This window comes from Gobio gobio (genome assembly GCF_949357685.1).
Source record: "Gobio gobio genome assembly, chromosome: 3".
Taxonomy (NCBI): Eukaryota; Metazoa; Chordata; class Actinopteri; order Cypriniformes; family Gobionidae; genus Gobio; species Gobio gobio.
In genome coordinates, this window is record NC_137099.1 from 20,021,541 (window position 1) to 20,041,908 (window position 20,368).

The 20,368-nt window shown below is 36.9% G+C and overlaps 1 protein-coding gene across 2 annotated transcripts in view; it reads left to right on the plus strand.

Annotated features, from left to right (window-relative positions):
* Positions 1–20,368, plus strand: part of mtus1b (microtubule associated tumor suppressor 1b) — a 70,993-nt gene that overhangs the window by 13,043 nt on the left and 37,582 nt on the right. For both annotated transcript variants that reach the window (XM_079813570.1, XM_079813571.1), the window contains exons 2-4: positions 7,921–9,492; positions 11,741–11,888; positions 19,065–19,256. In XM_079813570.1, the coding sequence (XP_079669696.1) occupies positions 8,083–9,492; positions 11,741–11,888; positions 19,065–19,256 (1,750 nt within the window). In that variant the 5' untranslated portion in view covers positions 7,921–8,082. The remainder of the gene's footprint in view (positions 1–7,920; positions 9,493–11,740; positions 11,889–19,064; positions 19,257–20,368) is intronic.

The following is a 20,368-nucleotide window of genomic DNA, read 5'->3' on the forward strand; positions in this document are numbered from 1 at the left end:
AAAGAATGATATTTATATGGAGGTGTAACTGGCCACCTTAATAATTTATGTTGTTTAAGTCATCATCTATAAAGCTGTGGGCTGTCTGCACAGGCAAGTCATATAAGGACACTTGTAGTAACAGAGGTTGCAAACACATGGAAATGCATTTTGTATCCTTTTGTTTGTCTCCTTTTTTTAAGCAGCCTACATTTTGGACAATGCTAAAAGTGGCCAAAAATAGCTTTGTCAATTCATGCGTTGGTGGTTTAAGAGGGCATAGCAGCTTTTTGTCCTCACATGCTGAAATATTTTCGTTCTAGGTCATCAGCATAATTCCTTGTTAGGGAATACTCACCTAATTAAACACCTAACTAAAAACCGTGTTTCAGAATGGCGTTGTTTCCCAAAATATAAATATTAACCTGGGGAATTATGCCGGTGCTAAATGTGACATGATGCTCAAGATACTGTGCAGAAACATGATCAGATATTCTGTAAGGTTATAGTCGTGGAGTATGTTGTCATTTTAGTTCTGGGAAAAACAAATGTATTGTGTATCCAATTGACAAAGAAATACCGTGACTCTATGGAAGGTCATACTGAAACTTAAATACTGGGTTTCTGATACCGAAACGGCTCAGTATTGATTATATAAGATCATAGGCCATTTTCTGTTGTTGTTGGGGCCCTAGGCACTGAGAAGTGTTCTAGAAATCCACTCAGTTCAGTCCTAGAACATCACATTCATTCTCTGGATCATTCTGTCAGGGATGGAAGCATTAGCCTCCCTTCGCTTCACTGTTCTTTTTGCCCAGAGGGCCAGTGAATAGACTAGTAAAAAAAACTGGGTTGATGTCAGTCATTCACTGGTGTGACGATGCCATATAAGCACCATTCCCATTTAAAAGCACACGCCAATTCAGATTTTTGAGCCTGGTGTATTTAAAAAAACTAGTTATTTGTATGTTTGTTAGCTAAGTTTATGCACACTTATTGTAGGGAGAAAGGTGTTTTTTGGCACTTTGGCAAAAATCACTTTTACATGTCTAAATATGCTCAGTCCAATTGAATTGCTTCTTTCACAGATTGTTTTAAATTGTCATCATCTGTGTAACACAAAAGGAGAATGTTAAAGGTGTTTTCCATATATATATATATATATATATATATATATATATATATATATATATATTTATATATTTATATATTTATATATAAAGAAAATCTAAATCAATACAATTAAATAAAAATATCTGTTGAAACTTAACCCTCACATATTATCTCACAGATATATATGACGATTTTGTCAAAGGATAACTTTCATAAGTGCTTGAAAAGAGGAAGTAGGCCTTCAGCTTGAGGATGATTATTGGGACAGAGTGTTAGATATACGCACCACCACATTGCAGAGCTCATCTTTCTAAGACTAAACCTAAAATATATCCCAACATTCTTGATATATGTGAAAAATGCTAACTTTTACCATGTAACCTCAGCCATATGTTTGCACTCTGTCCCAAATTGCAGAATATGTGGAGATTTTTCTTCAAAACGGTCTCCAATGTCCTAAGAATCAACTTTAAAATATGTAGTAAAATAAATATCAAGTAACATGAGAGGCAGAGTGGAATCTTTTTTTTAAAGAGCGACAATTTATTACCTACTTTAATTATGTATGCATGAAGGTATACTTAATAATGTTTCACAATATTGCAAATTTTTTATTTAAAAGGATTTACATTTGCTAATTTAGTTAGCAGAGACTAAAAATTGTATTACAATTGTCTTTTATTTATAGTAATAATATAACAGTTCTTTAAGCATTTTAGCTGTGTATCTCTAGCCTTGAGATTTGTGATCTTTCTATCCCAGTGTGATGTCCGCTTTGAGTTATTTCAGTTGACAGGCATGCAGTGCAGCACAACAGGGCTCGCTTTTCTCGTTAGCCAATGCATTGTGTGAAGGTGCACTTAAATGTATAGAAAACTATGCAAATCTGTCGGGTGTGTGGAGACCATGACAGAGAGTGTTGTTGAGAAATGTGACATGTCTTGTAACTTCACCTTTGTTAACCCAATCCAATCGATGTCCCTCTCTTATACTCATCACGCCCCGGGGGTAAGAGGACTGACCCTAACACAGCGAGAATCGTTGCTGCAGTATGTCTCTCTCTCACACTTTCTCTCTCCAGCAATCTGTCTCATCGCGATAATCTGGGTACACAGAGATGTTTAAGCAAGAGTAATTATCAATCTCAGAAGATTATAGTGGCCTTGGACAAACCCATGTTACAGACACTCGCTATGCAGGCCAGGGTCATGTACGTCATGTTCAGTATCCCACTGTTATTTCAGCTGAGCACATTAGGAAGCAAGATTGTTACATAATATCATAATCACTGAATGTACAGTGATATACAGGGCTGTTGTTGGTAGTAAGTAGTACTTTTAAAATTTATAAAAAATTAGTAAATGTGTTTTTTTATTTTATTCAACTGCTAATTCATTAGGAGGATTTTGTTCTGTTTCTGCTGGGATTCTTAGTTCTATCAATATTACTGGGCAAGACTTCATAGTTCAGCACGGAAGGTTTTAATAGGTGTCATCTATATGCAAGCTCTATAAGGCTAAATAAAGAAGACACACTTTCCATTTTGCCACTTACTAACAATAGCAAGTAGCAAATCATGCTATTTTAAAGGGATAGTTCATCCAAAAATGATTTACTCACCCTCAAGCCATCCTAGGTGTATATGGCATTCTTCTTTCAGACAAATTCAATCGGAGTTGTATTAAAAAATGTCCTGGCTCTTCCCAGCTTTAATAATGGCAGTGAATGGCAGCCCAAAATTTAAAGACCAAAAAAGTGCATACATACATTATTAAAGTAATCCACTTAGCTCCGGGGGGTTAATAAAAGGCCTTCTGAAGCGAAGGGATGGGTTTTTGTAAGAAAAAAATTTATATTTAACATATTATAAAGCAAAAATGGATGGAAAAATTGATATTTTTCTTACAAAAACCCATCAATTTTCCTTAGAAGGCCTTTATTAACCTTATTAAATTACTTTTATAATGGATGGATGCACTTTTTTGGTCTTCAAATTTTGGACTGCCATTATAAAGTTTGGAAGAGCCAGGACATTTTTTTTTTATATATATCTCTGATTGTATTTGCCTGAAAAAATAATGTCATATACACCTAGGATGGCTTGAGGGTGAGTACATTATGGGATAATTTTCATTTTTGGGTGAACTATCCCTTTAAGTCCCTTGATTAGAAATAAGTCAACACAGGAAAGAAAAGTACTTTCACAAGGTATTTAGGCCCTGTAGCAATCTCCATACCAGTTTTACAATCACTGATTCATTGTCACAGCCATAACTCCCTGTAGTTGCCCACTGGTTGCCCACTGAAGCTAAGCAGGTTTGAGCCTGGTCAGTACCTCCTGAGACAAACTAGATTGCTGCTGGGAGAGGTGCTAGTGAGGCCAGCAGGGGGTGCTCACCCTGTAGTCTGTGTGGGTCCTAATGCCCTAGTATAGTGATGGGACTATACTGTACCAAGCACCGTCCTTCGGATGGAACGTCTGTAGTCATTACCAGTCCTTGTTAGTATAGTGGACAGTATCTCCACCTGTCACAGGTTTCGATTTCCCAACGGGGAGGCTCTTTCTTCGGGGACAGTCGTGGCCTAATGGTTAGAGAGTCAAGACTGGTAACCTGGAGGTTGTGGGTTCTTTTCTCAAAACCAGCAGGAAATTACTCCCCGTGCGCCACAATAAAAAGTGGCTGTGTGTCCACAGTTTGCAGTGTGTGTGTGTTCACTACTCGTAATGTGTGTCCACTATAGGGCTGGGTGATAAAACGATAACGATATGTATCGCGATAGACACGTAATCGATATCAATAAAAAATGCGTTCGATAAAACGTTCAACTTTTTTTTTTTTTCGTTTGGAAGAAACCAGAGGTTGCGAAGCAAGTTTGGTTGCATGAACAACGGCACTCACTCTCTGGTAACCAAGCCAATGTAGGGAGTGAGAGCCAATCATGTAAATGTATCAGTTTGGTTGCGCCATATCGTTGTCTCGCGTTGGATTCATTCTTCAGTAAACAGAACCGGCGTGGAGTGATAAGTGGAAAATGAGTGATGCAGCGAGTGAGGAAATTTTTGATAAAACAGGAAAACAAGTCAGCTCGCCAGTATGGCAGTTTTTTTGGATTGTATAAGTCTGACCGTAGTCAGACCAATAGGCCTTTATCACACTTCCTATTTCCGGTAAGTGAAGCAGTGCACCTCTACTTCCGGTCCCATCGCGACTCAATCAAAACGCGGGTGTAACTGCAGCGATCCCGTGCTCTAATACTAAATAATGACATCCTTACCTCAGATTTGACCATTTCCTGACACTAAAAGAATATACGAGAGCATGGGTGAGACTGATATGGTGGGATGAAGTTGTATGTTTGTGTGTTGTAGGCCTATGCATTTCCAAACTGCGGATGTTTACGTCTCATATCGTCAGCCTGCTGAAATGTTCCCATCCAAATGTGCATTCTGAATAATAAATACATTTCTAACCTGCCGCAGTCCAGTGATTGTCTTCTCATTAACAGTGTTTCTCTTACTAATCATATTTCATACCTGTTGTTACATTTTTTAATTAATTTGACTGATAAACACCCTTACGAAAGTTAACCATGGTTTTATTATAGTAAGAATGTAGTAACCATGTTTTTTTTTCGTGGATTGACTACCATTTGTATTAGTTTTACTAAAAAATACCATGATAAACTACAATAACCATGTTTTATTTTATTTGTAATAAAAACCATGGTTCATTTTCTTGTAATAAATAGATGAATGAATGCGCGGTAACTGCCTTAAAGAAAGTAAACAATGTTAAGCATTTAATTAATCTTAAACAGTAATACGTTAACAGCGTGACTGAATTTTGGCATAAATGTGTGAATTACATATACTGTAGGCTACAGTGAAATGATTGTCACTGAAAAGTGACAGAACAATGACTAAAATATTAATACAAATCAATATGTTCATTCAGATCTTATTCGTCAGGTCTCACACTCACTTAATCGCGGACACTATTTAGACGTGCACTGACACCGTGTGGTGAAATAATCACGTATGTTTACGACCCTCGGCTTATGTCGGATTAAAAAACGACAAGTTCAACAGAGTTTGGAAAATCCTGTACACAGTAATGATCAGTTTATCTCTTCTCCTGTCTCGGAAAATGTCCGGATTTTTAAATCATCCTCCAGATGCTTATTTTAATGGTCGTTTGTTCAGCTGTTCACAGCACATTGAAAACATGCATAACCGGAAGAATCAGCACACTGCTTCGACGCGCACTTCCGGTATTCAATTCCTCTGTGATAAAGGCCTATGTCGTCTGCAAGACTGTCGTCCCCACCAAGACTGGTAATACCACAAACTTGTTTTACCACCTCAAGCCTTGTTTATACTTTCATCTGGCTCCGCTGACAGCGCGCGCGCCTCGTCTGTTTGGGGACGTGCTTTGGCTGAATCCGAAATCGCCCCCAATCACTATTCCCTACTTTAGTCCACTGATACAGTTCACTTGAAGGAATGAATGAAAACAAGTGAGCGAATTCATGTCATCATGTCATTCATGACATCGGGTGTACACTCGTTTTTGCAGTGCAAAGTGGGATAACGTCCACTATCGTTTTGGACACCACTACAAATGGCTGTCCCCTCAAATAGCGCACTATTTAAGGGTATAGGGGGCAGTTACAAAAAAATAACGGAGGCATTGCACCTTAATGTTAAGAGATAATTGTTAAGTGTTCATTGTGATTTTAGACTTGTGTTTATATTTTAATTATCTGAGTGTTTTCCATGGTTGTATTGACATTTCTGCCTTTATAACTGAGGGGATTATAATCAGAGGAAGGTTAAATTTAAAATAAAAATGTTTAAATGTAAAATATTTTTCTCCTGGTCTTTATTTTAAATAGGTCATGAAACATATCAATAATTATCGATATGGACCGATATGAAACACTTATATCGTGATACTGTTTTCAGCCATATCGCCCAGCCCTAGTCCACTAACTTGGATGGGTTAAATGCAGAGGACAAATTCTGAGTATGGGTTACTATACTTGACCTATGGCACTTCTTGTTAAAGAAGGTTGTAAATTGGCCAAATTGCCAGATTTCCTCCATTGGCCCATATCAATCATTGTCTCCTAATAATCCACTTAATTGGCTGTCTCCTCTCCACCTATAGCTGGTGTGTGTGAGGTGTACGGTGGCTGCCGTCGCATCATCCAAGTGAGTGAATGCTGCACACTGATGGTGGTTGAGGAGAGACCCCTGGTATGATTGTAAAGCGCTTTACAGTAGTACATAGTAAAGAGCTATTCATTCATTGTGTAGAGGTATGTTGAGAGCTCTAGTTCAAATAAACAAAGTAATATGTTATATAATAACAATGCTTTTTGAAACATCGTATTAGTTTTAAAGGAGAAGATGATCCGATTTTGTCTCTGTTCTGCATTATTAAGTTTGCTCATATCGTTCTCCGGAGTGAAATGAACTTGTGTTGTCAGCAGCTCTCTCTCATCAACAATAGCCAGATCTGCCACATAAGCATATCTCAGGAAGGTCAACAGAGGAATATTTTGTTTACAACTTGTTTATTGCCATGTCAATTAGACAGTGCTATTAATTATCATTTGTGACATTTTCAGAAACTGTACCCATACCATTGGGAGGATGAGTGGGTGCCCTTTCTAAGAGCTGGTGCATATCCTCATGAGAGTCATGACACTGCAAAAAATCAAGCATTATTTGGGAAGTATTGAATGGGACTGCAGGTATCTATCATATACATTACCTGTATACGATTGATACCCGCAGTATCAAACCTGTATACGATTGATAACCGCAGTCCCATTCAATACTGCAATGCTTGATTTTTTGCAGTGTCATGACTCTCATGAGGACATGCACCAGCTCTTAGAAAGGGCATTGATGCATTTTGCCACCCACTCATCCTCCCAACCCGGGTCAATATCAGCCTGTTCTTTGTGTTAAAAGATGACTTTTGGTGTATTCAGTGAAAGGTTTTTGTGAGCTGAACAATCAGACTCTTGGTCAGGACCATTCAGCATTTGTCTGGAAACACAAGGACACCATTGTAGAAGTAACTGTCACCATTGCCTTGTGTGTGTGAGAGAGAATGCCCTGAATATCAAAATAAAAGCCTTCTCCTTTTATTAGCTTCTATCTGACCTACATTATCACCCACATTTAATTGAAAAGTGTGACTCTGACATAACGCAGACTTGATTGTGCAGGTGCACTATCATGTGTGTGCCTAAACTATGCAAAGAGTGGCTAATTTAAAGATACATTTCCATGCAGGCAGTGCTGAACAAGCTTTTATAGCCATTACACAAGCAGATTGACAGCTTTCATGAGTCAACTTGGAGAGACATAAAGATTTTTATATTATATTATATTAGTTAGATATAAAAGCTAAATGTATGCATCAACATATGTAGGCAGCTTAATATATTATTTAATTTGAACATAAATGCAGAAGAGATATTAAAGAGTTTGTATTGGTTTGTGCTACATTCTCTCCCTTGACTTTTCCTATATAGAAGAGTAGTTACCAGTAGGGGGCAGTGCAAGTGAAATCGCCAGTAGGGAGCAGCAGTGCTCTATTTTACATTCCCCACAAGACAGCATTTTCTTTATATTATAAAATATTACATCTCATCTAGATTTTTTTTTCTTTCAAATTAAAATTCAACATTAGCATTGACCCTGATTTCCCTGTGTTTATCTCAGGTTTTATAATCTTTAAACATCTAACAGTACAGATCAGGACTAGATGAAACAATTAACATGTTTTTGTCTTTTCTTGTTTTTTTTAGAGTCAATAAAAGAGTATCTGCAAAACCATGGGTGCCATCTTCTGAATGATCAAAGGAATATACTTTCTATGAGGAGAAACACCTTAATCCCATCTTCTACAAAGTTGAGTATTTCCTGTCCATCAGTGCTGAATTGTATCTAACTATGGGGGAGTTGACTGTATGATAGTGTCTCAACCCAAGTGTCTCATGGAACCACCAACCAACACGTCTGAACTTCCGCCTCCTGCGCTCCCCAAGAGAACTTCTCAGGGATTTCAGCATGGGATGTGTCTCCCATTACACAGTAGTGACCAGAGTAATTATTTCACTTCTGAGTCCTCACTGTCATCATCAAAAACCTCGCTCCTGTATGATAGAGGTGAGACATCACCGGACTCCATGCGTAGCTTGAGCAGCCTGAGTAGTGCCAGAACAGATAGTCCTCTGGATGTGGACATGCCAGACGTGGAGATGGGAAAAGCAACGGCCAGCAGTGATGATTCAGGCATACAGAGCCCAGACTGCAGACCAGACTACACTGAGGACAACGACAACTCTGTGTCTGTCTATCTGGATGCTAATGAAGACTGCTGGAGTGACAATGACAACCATAATGTTACTTTGGTGGTAGCACTGAAGGTTGGGCAAACTTATGGTGATGATGCATCCTTGTGTTCTTCAGAAAATAGTGGTGATGATGATGATGATGACACTAAAGAAGAAGAAGAGGAAGATGACTCTTTTATTTCTTTAGCCTCTGTAGAATTAATGATGAAAAGCCAAGTTGTTGTCTCTGCTCTGGAAGTCTCCACCAGCTCTGAAGTGGTAACGCCAAACAGCGTTTTACCAGACATTTCTAAAGGCCAACCAGCAGAAGTGCCTAACATGGCTGCGGTGGATGAACCACAGAGGGAAGTTGTCCACGAAAATGGGGAAGTCTCTGTTGAGTTGTCATCAGCCATTCAAAAAAATGACATAATGAACGAGACGATGGTGTCTCCTGAAAACAAAGTCTCCATTCCCATAACAAGTAGCAGAAACACAACTTTTTCTCGCTTATCCATCTCAAAAGAGGACAACAAGCCAAAGTCCACAGCAAAAAAGACCAACGATCTGGCAGGACATTTTCTTGCCAAGCCTCGTACAAGGGCTGCTCTGGCCAAAGCCACAAAATCTGAGGTGAAGAGGTTCCCCAGGCCAGACCTGAGGAATGTGAAGGCCAAGATCATCTCCAGGGCTGCCTCTGTGCCAAGATCAGCCAATCCTGCAAAAACAAACATGAATGTTAAGCAGTCAGCTTCAGGAAGTGTGAAGGTTCCTGCTAGCAGGAAGGTGGAAGATAATGCTGTTGGAAAAAGAAGTAGATCCTCATCGACCCATACAAGAGGGAAAGAAACAAAGACTTGCCCAAGTGCAGAGGTTGCCTTCAATGGTGGTCATGAGAAAGATGTAAACTCTTTACCCTTGCCAACACAAGGAGAAGAAACAGCAATGAAGTCAGAATGTCCTCCTTTAACTGATTTTAAAGATGAAGGAGAACCTCAACTTGAGAAAGAAGAGGGGGAAGAAACCTCTAAGAGTAACAGCAAGGTTAGTATTCAGTTGTACTCTCTTTCAACTTATCTCCTGCAGTTTAATTATTGATTGTTATTATTTACTTTTTTATCATCCCATTTGTAAGAAGGACATATTTCTCTGGAGAAATTTGCATTATATTTAGTACATTTAGTTTTTTCTTTTACATTTAAAAAAGTTTTTACATTTTGATCACTTTTAACAAAGAAACAGTTTACATTGTAACATTGTAATTACTTTATAACGTGTATTATTATTACAGTAACTTTTTAGGTTTATTTATTTAAATTTTACTATACTGTTATTTAACCCTGTATCAAAATAAAACTATAAAAATATTATAATTTAATGAAAACTTTTTTTTAAAACTACTTTTTATTTGTTTATTTAAACCTCATTAAAGCCTTCATTCGTTTTTTTATTTAGTATTTCGTTTTTACAATTAGAATGTTTTTCTTCATTATAGTAAAACATAAGGTTTGTTTAAATTTGACTATTATTACAACTTCATTAGTATTTTATGTAGTACATTTAGTTTTTACATTTAGAAAGTTAGTAAGGTTTATTTAATCTGTACTATTGCTATTATTAAAAGTTTTATTAGTGTTTTTTATCATTTATCAAACACTTAATTAAAACGTTTATTATAGTTTATTATATTATTATTATTATTTATTTAAATTTTATTCATATTAAATAATTTATTATTTTTACATATTAAATATGTTTAGTATTATTATGAAAAGTTTTATTATTTACAGATTAGTGATCTAAAGTTTAATATGATTAAAACATTTATTAATATTTTATTTAGTGCATTTCATTTTCACATTAAAATGTTTCAACTGGCTAAGGCCTCATTCTGACTCTTTCTGTATATTTTGAAATATATTCAAATATGAAACAGTTACTTTAAATGAAAATATTTCACAGTACTGTTTTACTGTATTGGTGAGCAAAAGAGACCTCTTTCAAAAACAGAAAAAATCCTGCCAACCTCAAGTTTTTAAACTATAGTGTACATTCTTTATTATTTTATTGTATTATTTAGTCAAATAACCGATTTTCGCATTCCATCTTCAATTACTAACCAAAATATTTGACCAAAATATTACAATAAATAAAATAAAATATATAAATAATTACCTTACATGTCTAATGAAGCTTTGTTTGATTAGTCAAATAAACTGTACTGAGATGCATAGAAAGAATCAAGAGACCTCAGCCAGTTTAAACATGTTTATTTGAATCACCAATAGAAGAAAATATTAATGTTTAGGAAGTATTCTTGTTTCACAACTTATGTTAAATGTGATCAGACAGACCTTTCAAGTTGTTTGTGTCATTTATAGACATGCATCCAAATCTTGGTCTACTTAAACTGAAATATTTAAACCAACATATCAATAGCAGCTGTCTGTCTCCATGTCAATCTTCTCCTTATGAGGAGAACTGCTTCAACAAGTCCGGCTCTATACGTGTCATCACATGATTGTGCTATGTAGTTATTCAGGCTTAAATGTGTTATTAGCTTGGGTCGAACCAAATGCCAAGAGTAAATATAGACTTAAAAAAGTTTTTACAAATGTAAATACTGTGATTAGAGTTTGTCTATATCTGTTCACTGTCCAAGAGGTAAATGCTTTACATGTTTCTGTTTTATTATCACTGTTAAGAAACACCCAAGAGCCAGTTCCCTCTCTCTCTCTCTCTCTCTCTCTCTCTCTCTCTCTCTCTCTCTCTCTCTCTCTCTCTCTCTCTTTCCTGCCTTTTTCAACTTGGTTAGAGAACATGAGTGAGATGTTTTTACCAGTAAAACAACTGTCTTGGAGGGAAAAGAACAGAACGTGGAGGGAAACATTCTTTAGAGGACTCGAGAACACTGATTCAGACAACAGAATCTTTCCACAAACTCACTCCATGTGTGTGTTGAGTGTTTAAAAAACGAGGGGGGGAAGGAAAAGATCTGGGCTGGTCCTGGCATCAGAAGCCCTGAGGGAATAACACAATAGAAACGTTTTTCCCTTTGCTTTTTTCTTTTTTTTCTTCTTCTGCTTTTTGGTGCTGGCGAGTCTTATTTCTCCTCCCTCCTTTCCGCTCCTCCTCCCTCTCCTTCACCGCGCTCGCTTCTCTCTCTCTCTCTGTACCGCTGCACATTTTCTGTCTGTTCTGTTGAATGGCCAACACTATGGTTACCCTGCGGCGCCCAGAGTTGGGATCTCTCGCTTGGGATGCTGTCACTAACCAACGACTTTTTCTCCAGACTGTGTCTTCCAAGCTGGGACCATCTCTAGGGACTAACAGTACATCCACCTCTGGACCCCCAGAAGCCAGACCGAAGCCCTCTAGCAGAGAAACCCGACCCACAGGTAGTCTGGGTCCACCGGGAGGCCGAGCGGTTCAGCCGGCTGGTGAGTTTTGCTTGTTTAGCGCACCACATGCACAGAACAAAATCTCAAAGGCATTGTTTTAGGAAGTAGAGTGCTAACGCTACAGTTGAAGAGCCTCTAGATTTGTTTTGTTCAGTGTAATGTTTCCTGTAAGCTTATACTGATATTATAAGTGTTGAGCATCACTGTCACAGTCCAGGTAACTGTGCTAGAGTGAAAAAACTAGTAAAGTTTACTGCCTTTCTGCCGCACATTTGCAATTTAATTTGACACGCCAGGGTTGTGATTTTTCAATGTGCATATTATTTTTTTATATAAAGCAAATTACTTAATTATAAGCTAATTAAGCTAACTAAGCTAATAATTGTTATTATTTATGTTTTTTAATTGTACTTTTTTGGGGATAAGTAAGATTCTTTTAAAGAAATTAATATTTTAATCAAGCAAGAACGCAATAATGATCAAAAGTGATGGTTAAAACAATTGCAAAAAATTAAATAAATACTGTTCTTTCTATTCATCCAAGAATCCTAAAAAAAAAAACATTAGTATCCACAAAATCATTAAGCAGCAATTAAGCAGTTTTATTATTGAAATTATTTCTGAAGGGTCATGTGACATTGAATATTGGAGTAATGATGCTGAAAAATCCATCACAGCAACACATTTTAAAATATATTAACATATGAAACAGCTACTTAAATGAAAATAATGTTTCACAATACTGTACGCAATATAAAACAGAAAACAATCTTGCCAACTTCAAATTTTTGAACTGTAGTTTATTATTTTCTTGTATTTTTTTATAATTTATTTTGTCAAATAATCGACTTCTCCATCCTTCTTCAATTACTACCAGTTTGACAAAATAAATGATAATACACGGGAATAATTAAATATATAAATAATTACCTAACCCAAAAGTAAACTTGTAGCATTAAATGACATTATTTTTGATTCAGTTTTAAGGCTGTCCTCAGATGCCCTCAAATGGGAGGTTTTGTAAGATTTAACTCTGGGGACAAACAGAACTTTTATAGTTGTCCTCATTATATCGAAGGATCATAAATATTGATCCTTCATAAATAAAGGATAATTTTTTACTTTAAATCGGCTGATATCAACAGGTTTGTGCGAGAATTAGGGTTGACGTTTAGCAAATAGAATCACCTCCATTTAAAAACCATTAGGCCTATAAAATGTCCTACTAGTGAATCTAACATGTGTCTGGGTTATCGAGTAAGCGGGAAGCTGCAGCTGGTGTTAATAAGCCTGCAGAATTCAACACTTCAGTGTCCAAACTCTGCGTAGTGTTACGTAACTCTCCTCTCTTTCTGTGGCCATATGTTCAGCATTTAAAGCCATAACACATACTTGAGTTTAACACTGCACTTAACTTCTGTTTCCTATCTCATATTGCCCATTCATCTCTCTTGCTCTTTGTCATTCTCTCTCTTTCCCTCCTCCCATCCCATCGTTTGTATGTCTGTCCATTTGTGTGTGTGTGTAGCCTAAGGCAGTTTTCCTGTTCTGGTCAGAAAAAGGCGTCTCATTGTGCTCGGTGTGTGTACGTGTGTGCATGTCTACACTTTTGAAAAGTTTGGGGCTGTCCCGTAACTTAACCTTCCTCTGCGACATATCCTTTTCTTTCTCTGTCTCTTTTGCGTGTGTTTCTTCTTTCTTTCATTGCATGTGGATGCAGGGATATGTTTGGGTGCAAGTGGTTTCAGGGGCCATATTCTATATGTCTGTGTGTGTGTGTCATGTTTCAGTGTCAATGAAAAGTAGAATTGACTCAAGAAGAGAAGGTCACATTCCTCCTAGACAATCGTCTTCTTGTTTCTTCACAGAGACCACTGGCCCACACGGTGACTTTTGCTCCACAATTTAGTAGCTGACAATCAGGGGAAAGTTTTGTGTTGAAGGATATGTTACTGTGGGGTCAGTCTCAGGAAACAGTGCCATTTTTTAAAAACTCTTTTTAGTTCATAATGCAGAAGATGTTTGAAAATAAATAATTAATTCCATGGAATATACAGTCAAACCTAAATTTATTCAGACACCTTCAACATATTCTCACATTATCACAGTTTATTCGCTATAACGTATAGGTAGGGATGAAACGATTACCGGTTTCACGATAAACCACGATAAAATTTAGTGACGGTTAGTAATATTGTATAAAATTTTATTATCATTAAAACCGCGTGTGATTATCACGGTTGTGAAAACTCGCGGTAAATCTTGTCCAGTCAGCGTCAGTCTGGCGCAGCGCACCGCTGTTTTTTGAATGAGAAGAAATGGCAGATGGCAGTGACAGCACTCGGGGGATTGTCCAGACTTCTAAAAGGACCAAATCTGAGGTGTGGTCATATTTTGTCTTTTACAAAAGTCCTGAGGGAAACTTAATCTAAGATGGTCACCTTGTCTGCAGAACATGCCAGAAGAAAGTCACTGTAATAGGGGGAACACTTCAAAACTACGAACGCAAGGCAAGTGGACTTTTACCTCAATACCAAAACTACGTCTGGCAAATTATAACGTGAAGCGAACAAACAAATTCAGACAAGAATAGGGTGACATTTAAGGGATAATAATCAGGGCTTGACATTAGCAACCATTTGCGGGTGTAACGTTATTTCGGCTGCACACTAGTCACTCTGGCTGTTGAACTTATTATAGTCTTCTCAAAAGCCATCTGTTATAATCGCGTTGCGCATTATAACCACTCACACGTGTTTCTATTGAGTTTATGAATGCTATGTCTCATAATCAGAGGCGTTCAGATTAGCGGAGTTATGTTCAGAGCGCGCGCCGCGCTCACTCGCTGAAATCTGCACTCAAAGCAGAGATAAACATGTGCTGTACGCAGAAGATTCACTCATCATACAGTGGTTGACTGTTTCTGTTCTATTTCAGCAGCAAAAATGGTTTAAAAAAACACAGCAGAACCACAGCGCCTCTGATATGACTGGCATAACGCTGGCGAATTTAGGGGCCGTCTCTAAAGTTACATACAACATTGGTAACGTTATACACGTTTCAAACTTCAATAGCATTTGAAGAGAATGACAGTCATAAAACTGACTGTAAAGTGATCATTTAGGTGTCAGGTATGATGCACACATTTTGATATTTAATTAAATAAACTGTCAAATCATATGGAAATATGATATGCATTATTTCACTAGGATACTGTTTGGGCTCTTACACAAAATATGCTAGATTTAAATGCATCATTGCTGAACACTGATGAGAATATTACTTGAGAATATATTTACAGAGATAATATTAGAGATTATATTTACGACAAATTATTATTATTTATGCGTTATGCGTTGCTATTGACGACGGCCATTAAGGAAGGAAATCCCACAGAATCTAGCTTAAAAAAGTGCTTAGAGCTGCTTTAGTTATTTGTTGTTTGTTGATTTTCAAATATAAAACTTGAAATGTTGAAATGTTTTAAGTGAGTGCATCTGTTCTTTTTGAACACTTTTCATCTCTATTGAACAAAACCGTGATAATATTGATAACCGTGATAATTTTGGTCACTATAATCGTGATGTTAAATTTCCATACCGTTTCATCCCTACGTATAGGTAATAAAATATGACAGGAACTCAGAGTTAAACTGTGTCAGAACAAATTCATCTTGATTAATGTCAGATAACTTTGAAAGAAAGGTATCTAATGGATTACATTAGCTGTTAAATTTAAGTATAGAATTAGGCCCCGTCACACAGGGATGCGTTTAGCTGTATATGTAAACATTTTGTATCGTATCAGCGACAGCGTTTCATCCAGACGGATCCGCCCTTTTGAGGAGCCTGAAACCGACACCCTTGCGTTTTCGCGTGTCCAACCAATCCATATATTTTGTGAAACTGTGATGTCATCACACCACGTCCCGCACGGTAAAAGGGATACAGCTACGGCCACTGGGCATGCGCACATCAATATTGCATCATTTAATTACTGTATTTGCATTATTGTAAGGGTAGGTTTAGGGTTGGGGTAGGTGTAGGTGTAGGCGTTAATAAAACACAATCTGGTAAGTAGCAAATTTATTTATTGTTATTTTATTGTGAGATTTTGCCTCACTTCCGACCGTTCTACCCCTTCTAGCCACAACTCTTCTTCTCCATTGTTGGTGTATTTCTGTGGCAGAATTACAGCACCACATACTGGCCTGGCATGGATTATACATCGTTTTGAGTCGGTTTCAGTGGTTTCGTGTGTACGCAGATATTTCTTGAGACGAAGGGGAAAAAAAGATCAGAAAGGGAAAGCTGTGGCTTGGTGTGTGGATGTGGCCTTAGATAATACCAATTTAGGTCAACCAATTACCAAGCAATGCTTCTTTTTGTTCAGTCTTTGGTGTAAAAGGTCACATTAGCAATTAAAGAAAAAACTCTTAAGCAAAACATGGTGAGGTCAAAGTGTCTGAATAATTTTGGTCCCAAATTTTTATACATTTTACTGGTAGTTCACTGTATGAAGAATTTGGGGGTATAATATGTCACCGTTTATTTTATTTTGCTATCCTCACTTACATAAATGAACAATAGTATCCTGTACACAATAGTAAAAAATTATATCTGGTGTCTGAATAATTTTTGGTTTGACTGTATATATATATACTTATTGGCCCTCATCAAGCTGAATAGTTAAACTCTGATATGAGGATAAAATCAGTTATTTTTATAACTATTATTTGTATAAAGCACAAGATTATTGATTGTAAATAAGTGGTTCGCTGATAAGTGGAGTGTGTATTCTTTCATTCAGAATTAAATTGATCAGAAGGTAAAGTGAAGACATTTATTACAGAAGATTTCCATTTCACATAAATACTGTTCTTTTGAACTTTCCGTTTATCAAAGAATACTGAAAAGAAAGTGTATTACAGTTTCCACACAAATATTAAGCTGCGCAACTGTTTTCAACATTGATAATAATAAGAAATGTTTCTTGAGCGTCAACATCTGCATATTAGAATTATTTCTGAAGGATCATGTGACACTGAAGACTGGTGTAATGATCCTGAAAGCAACAAAAATGTAGCTGCACCACTTGTCAAAGATCTCTTTCTATGTGTTTGTTTGCTTTCCTTATCTTGTTTTAATAGTTGATAAAATACCCACTTTCAGATTAAAAACCCAAAATCAGACTTTGTCTGGAGGTGAACAAGCAAAATGTAGTACCATGTGTTCTCCCACAGGTGGCATTTATCCCATTTATTGGTCTCACTGTTGTTGAATTCAGCGTCTTTTGGTTCAGAGTGGTTTCTGGATCAGAACTTGAAGAATCTTGCTGTACCAGACCAACAGATTCAAACCTGCATGTAAATACACCAGCTGACATAAGTATTTGTGTTGGTTGGTCTCCATAGCAGTGCCCCCAGAAGACCTTACATTATGTACAGTACAGGATGTGCTTGTGTGAGGTGTTGTCTCTCTCTCACTCTTTAATTCACAAAAACACAAACAGCTTCTACCCATTAGAGTCAAACAAGTGTTCTCACAAGGAACTGATCTGTAGTGTAGTGTAGAAAACAGGATACAGGAAACACAAAAAGATTTCCCAGCACACTACTGCACATTTCACAAAGAAAAAGACACAAACACAACTTCCCAGTGGTGGAACTATAAAAATCATCTGCGTATACATTCAGCAATCAATTAACAGAGTAACATGACATTTAATGGAAAATGTATTACTTTTCACTGGGGAAATCATCATATGCACATTTGAACAGTTTCTTCTTTGACCTTTGTCTGTATATTAAAAAATGTTCATAACACATTCATAACACTAATAACATGGAATGTGTTTTATACATATTCTTTGATAATATTATTTACACTACCGTCGAAAGGTTAGGTGTCGGTACGATTTATTTTAAATAAATGAATATGTTTATATAATATGTAATATGTCAGGAATGATGCATTAAACTGTTCAAAAGTGACAGTAAAGACATTCAGGGACAAATTAGCGTGAAAGCGCAATTCCAGAAAAGTGCAGATGGGAGTGGAAAGTTCTGCACGTGATCTACTGACGACACGCAATTTAAAGAACACATATGTAGCGTGATAATTTCCATAATGTCCAACGCAATCTACCAGTTAGCGTCTGGTTTAAGATGTGCTTTTAAGAAAGATTTTGCGTCTGAAAGGGAAACTCCTACAAATGCATATGCAATAAGTTCAGCCGAAAAAATAACTGTGCCCACGCCTTTTCAGCGCTAATTTATTACCGCATGTCTTTCGTACATCCTGACAGTAGTAGTTTTTTAACACCAAAAGAGGGTTTGCACTGGCGCAAGCTGTTAGTAAATCTGTCCCTTATAATGATAGAAAAGATTTCTCTTTCAAATATATTATGTTCATCAAAGAATACTAAACCACACAGTTACCACAAAAATATTAAGCGGCACAACTCTTTTCAACTGTGATAAATTCAGCTTTGCCATCACAGGAATAAATTACATTTTATGTATAGAATTTTATAAAATTAAACATTTTAATATTTTTTTATAAACCATTTAATGCATCCTTGCTGAGCATAAGATACTTCTTTTAAAAATATTTAAAAAACGTACCGATCCCAAACATTTGAATGGCTGTGCATATAATAAAGTACTTGTGTTGTTAATACAGCTTTAGCCATTGCACTAAAGTAGGAAAACAAAATGAGTAAAAGCCATTTTTAGGCACCTGGCAAAATCTTTTTTTGTTTGTTTTTTTGGGGGGGGGGTTATGTGCGAAACATAGAGTTAAACCATCATATTTTATAATAACATGTTAGATTACTGCACACCGCCTTGTATGCTGAGCTTCTTGATCCTTAAATATTTTACAACCTAGAGAGGAAAGGTGATGAGTACTGAAAAATAAAAGTGTTTACACAAAAGTCAGTCAGGGTCATCTATACTCATGTCAGTTTGTAAGCATGAACATGAACATTTCCTAAGCCAGCTATTTTTAAAGCAGAATCATTATGTGTATGGAGGTGCTCAAGATCAGCATGGCTGAATTCACATTGATATTCCATTTATAAATAATTAAACACTCTGTGAGTGCAACTGGCCGAATAGAACCACTTCGAAAACATATAGAGTCTAGCTGGAATAAGCTTTGGTATGATAGCAAGTAGAATTTAATTATAACCCTTTTGTTCTTTTGTGTTTAGGTATTCCAAGGATGCGCACCACAGACAAGTCCGCAGTACCCTGCAGCCCAACGTCTGTTTCCAGCTCTTTTTGTAAGAGTCCTCAGAGAACTGCCTCTTCCAAACTGCCTGTCAAAGGCCTACCCACAAGCCCCAGCTCGTCATCACTGGGAAGTACAATCAGCGAAAGCAACAGTATTGCTGTAAACAAAGGTGCGTGTATAGAGTCTGAAGTCACCATCTGCATCTTGACAGTTTTCAACTACATACTTGAAAACCTCTTAGTGCTAAAATACATGATTTCCTCTTTCTCACGCTGGATATAGTCATTTCCTTAATCATTATGTTGTCTTGTTTTCCAGTATAAAAGAAACAAGATCAATTGACTTGATATGTAAATTAAACATGTACTGTATATGGTATTCAGTCATTACCATAAGTGAAAGTTAAATTGACGTGATGTGAAGGCCAAGTATGGTAACCCATAGAGGAATTTGTCCTCTGCATTTAACTCATCCAAGTTAGTGCACACACACACACTGCAAACCGTGGACACACACACCCGGAGCAGTGGGCAGCCATTTGGCTGCTGCGCCTGTGGAGCGATTGGGGGTTAGGCACCTTGCTCAAAGGCACCTCAGTCGTGGGACATTTTGGAAGAGAGCACTGTTCTATATTACCATGGTATTAACATACTATGGCTTTAAAGTACCATGGTATTACATGTGAGATACATGGCACTTTCTCTCTGTGCTTTAATGAAATCAGACTCAGACTGCCCTCATTCCTTTCCTCAGGTCAAAGGTCACATCTGCTTAGAGTTTGTGAGTTCTGCTCAAAGCTCAGTGACTGTGAGCAACAGTCATATATACAATACAATCTCTGCCATTCCAAAGCTGTGCGCTGTAGACATTAATCACAACATCCTCCTCACAACACCCTCTCAGAATCATGATTAGTTTATTCCCACACTCTCCTGCTGTCCCACACTCTGAGCTTAAATTCAAGAATAATCAAGATTGCCGCTGGGTTGTCATGGTAAATTGGAGTAATGAGCTGTAGTTTCAATAGGAATGGGTATGAATGTGTTTGGCTAATGACTAAAGAGGATTTTCAAGGTAAATACAAAATTGCTCATTAAAATTGACATTTAAAAAGCCACAAAAAGCCTTTTATTTGAATGATTAACTGATAAAGTAATCATGTTGTTGTGCTGTGACGAATTGCTTAGCTTTGTTTCTAATTGATCTGGTATTTATTAATTGCATTTTTTGAACATATTAATCATCAGTATTTTTTATTTATGTTTTATGAGATTTGTTTAC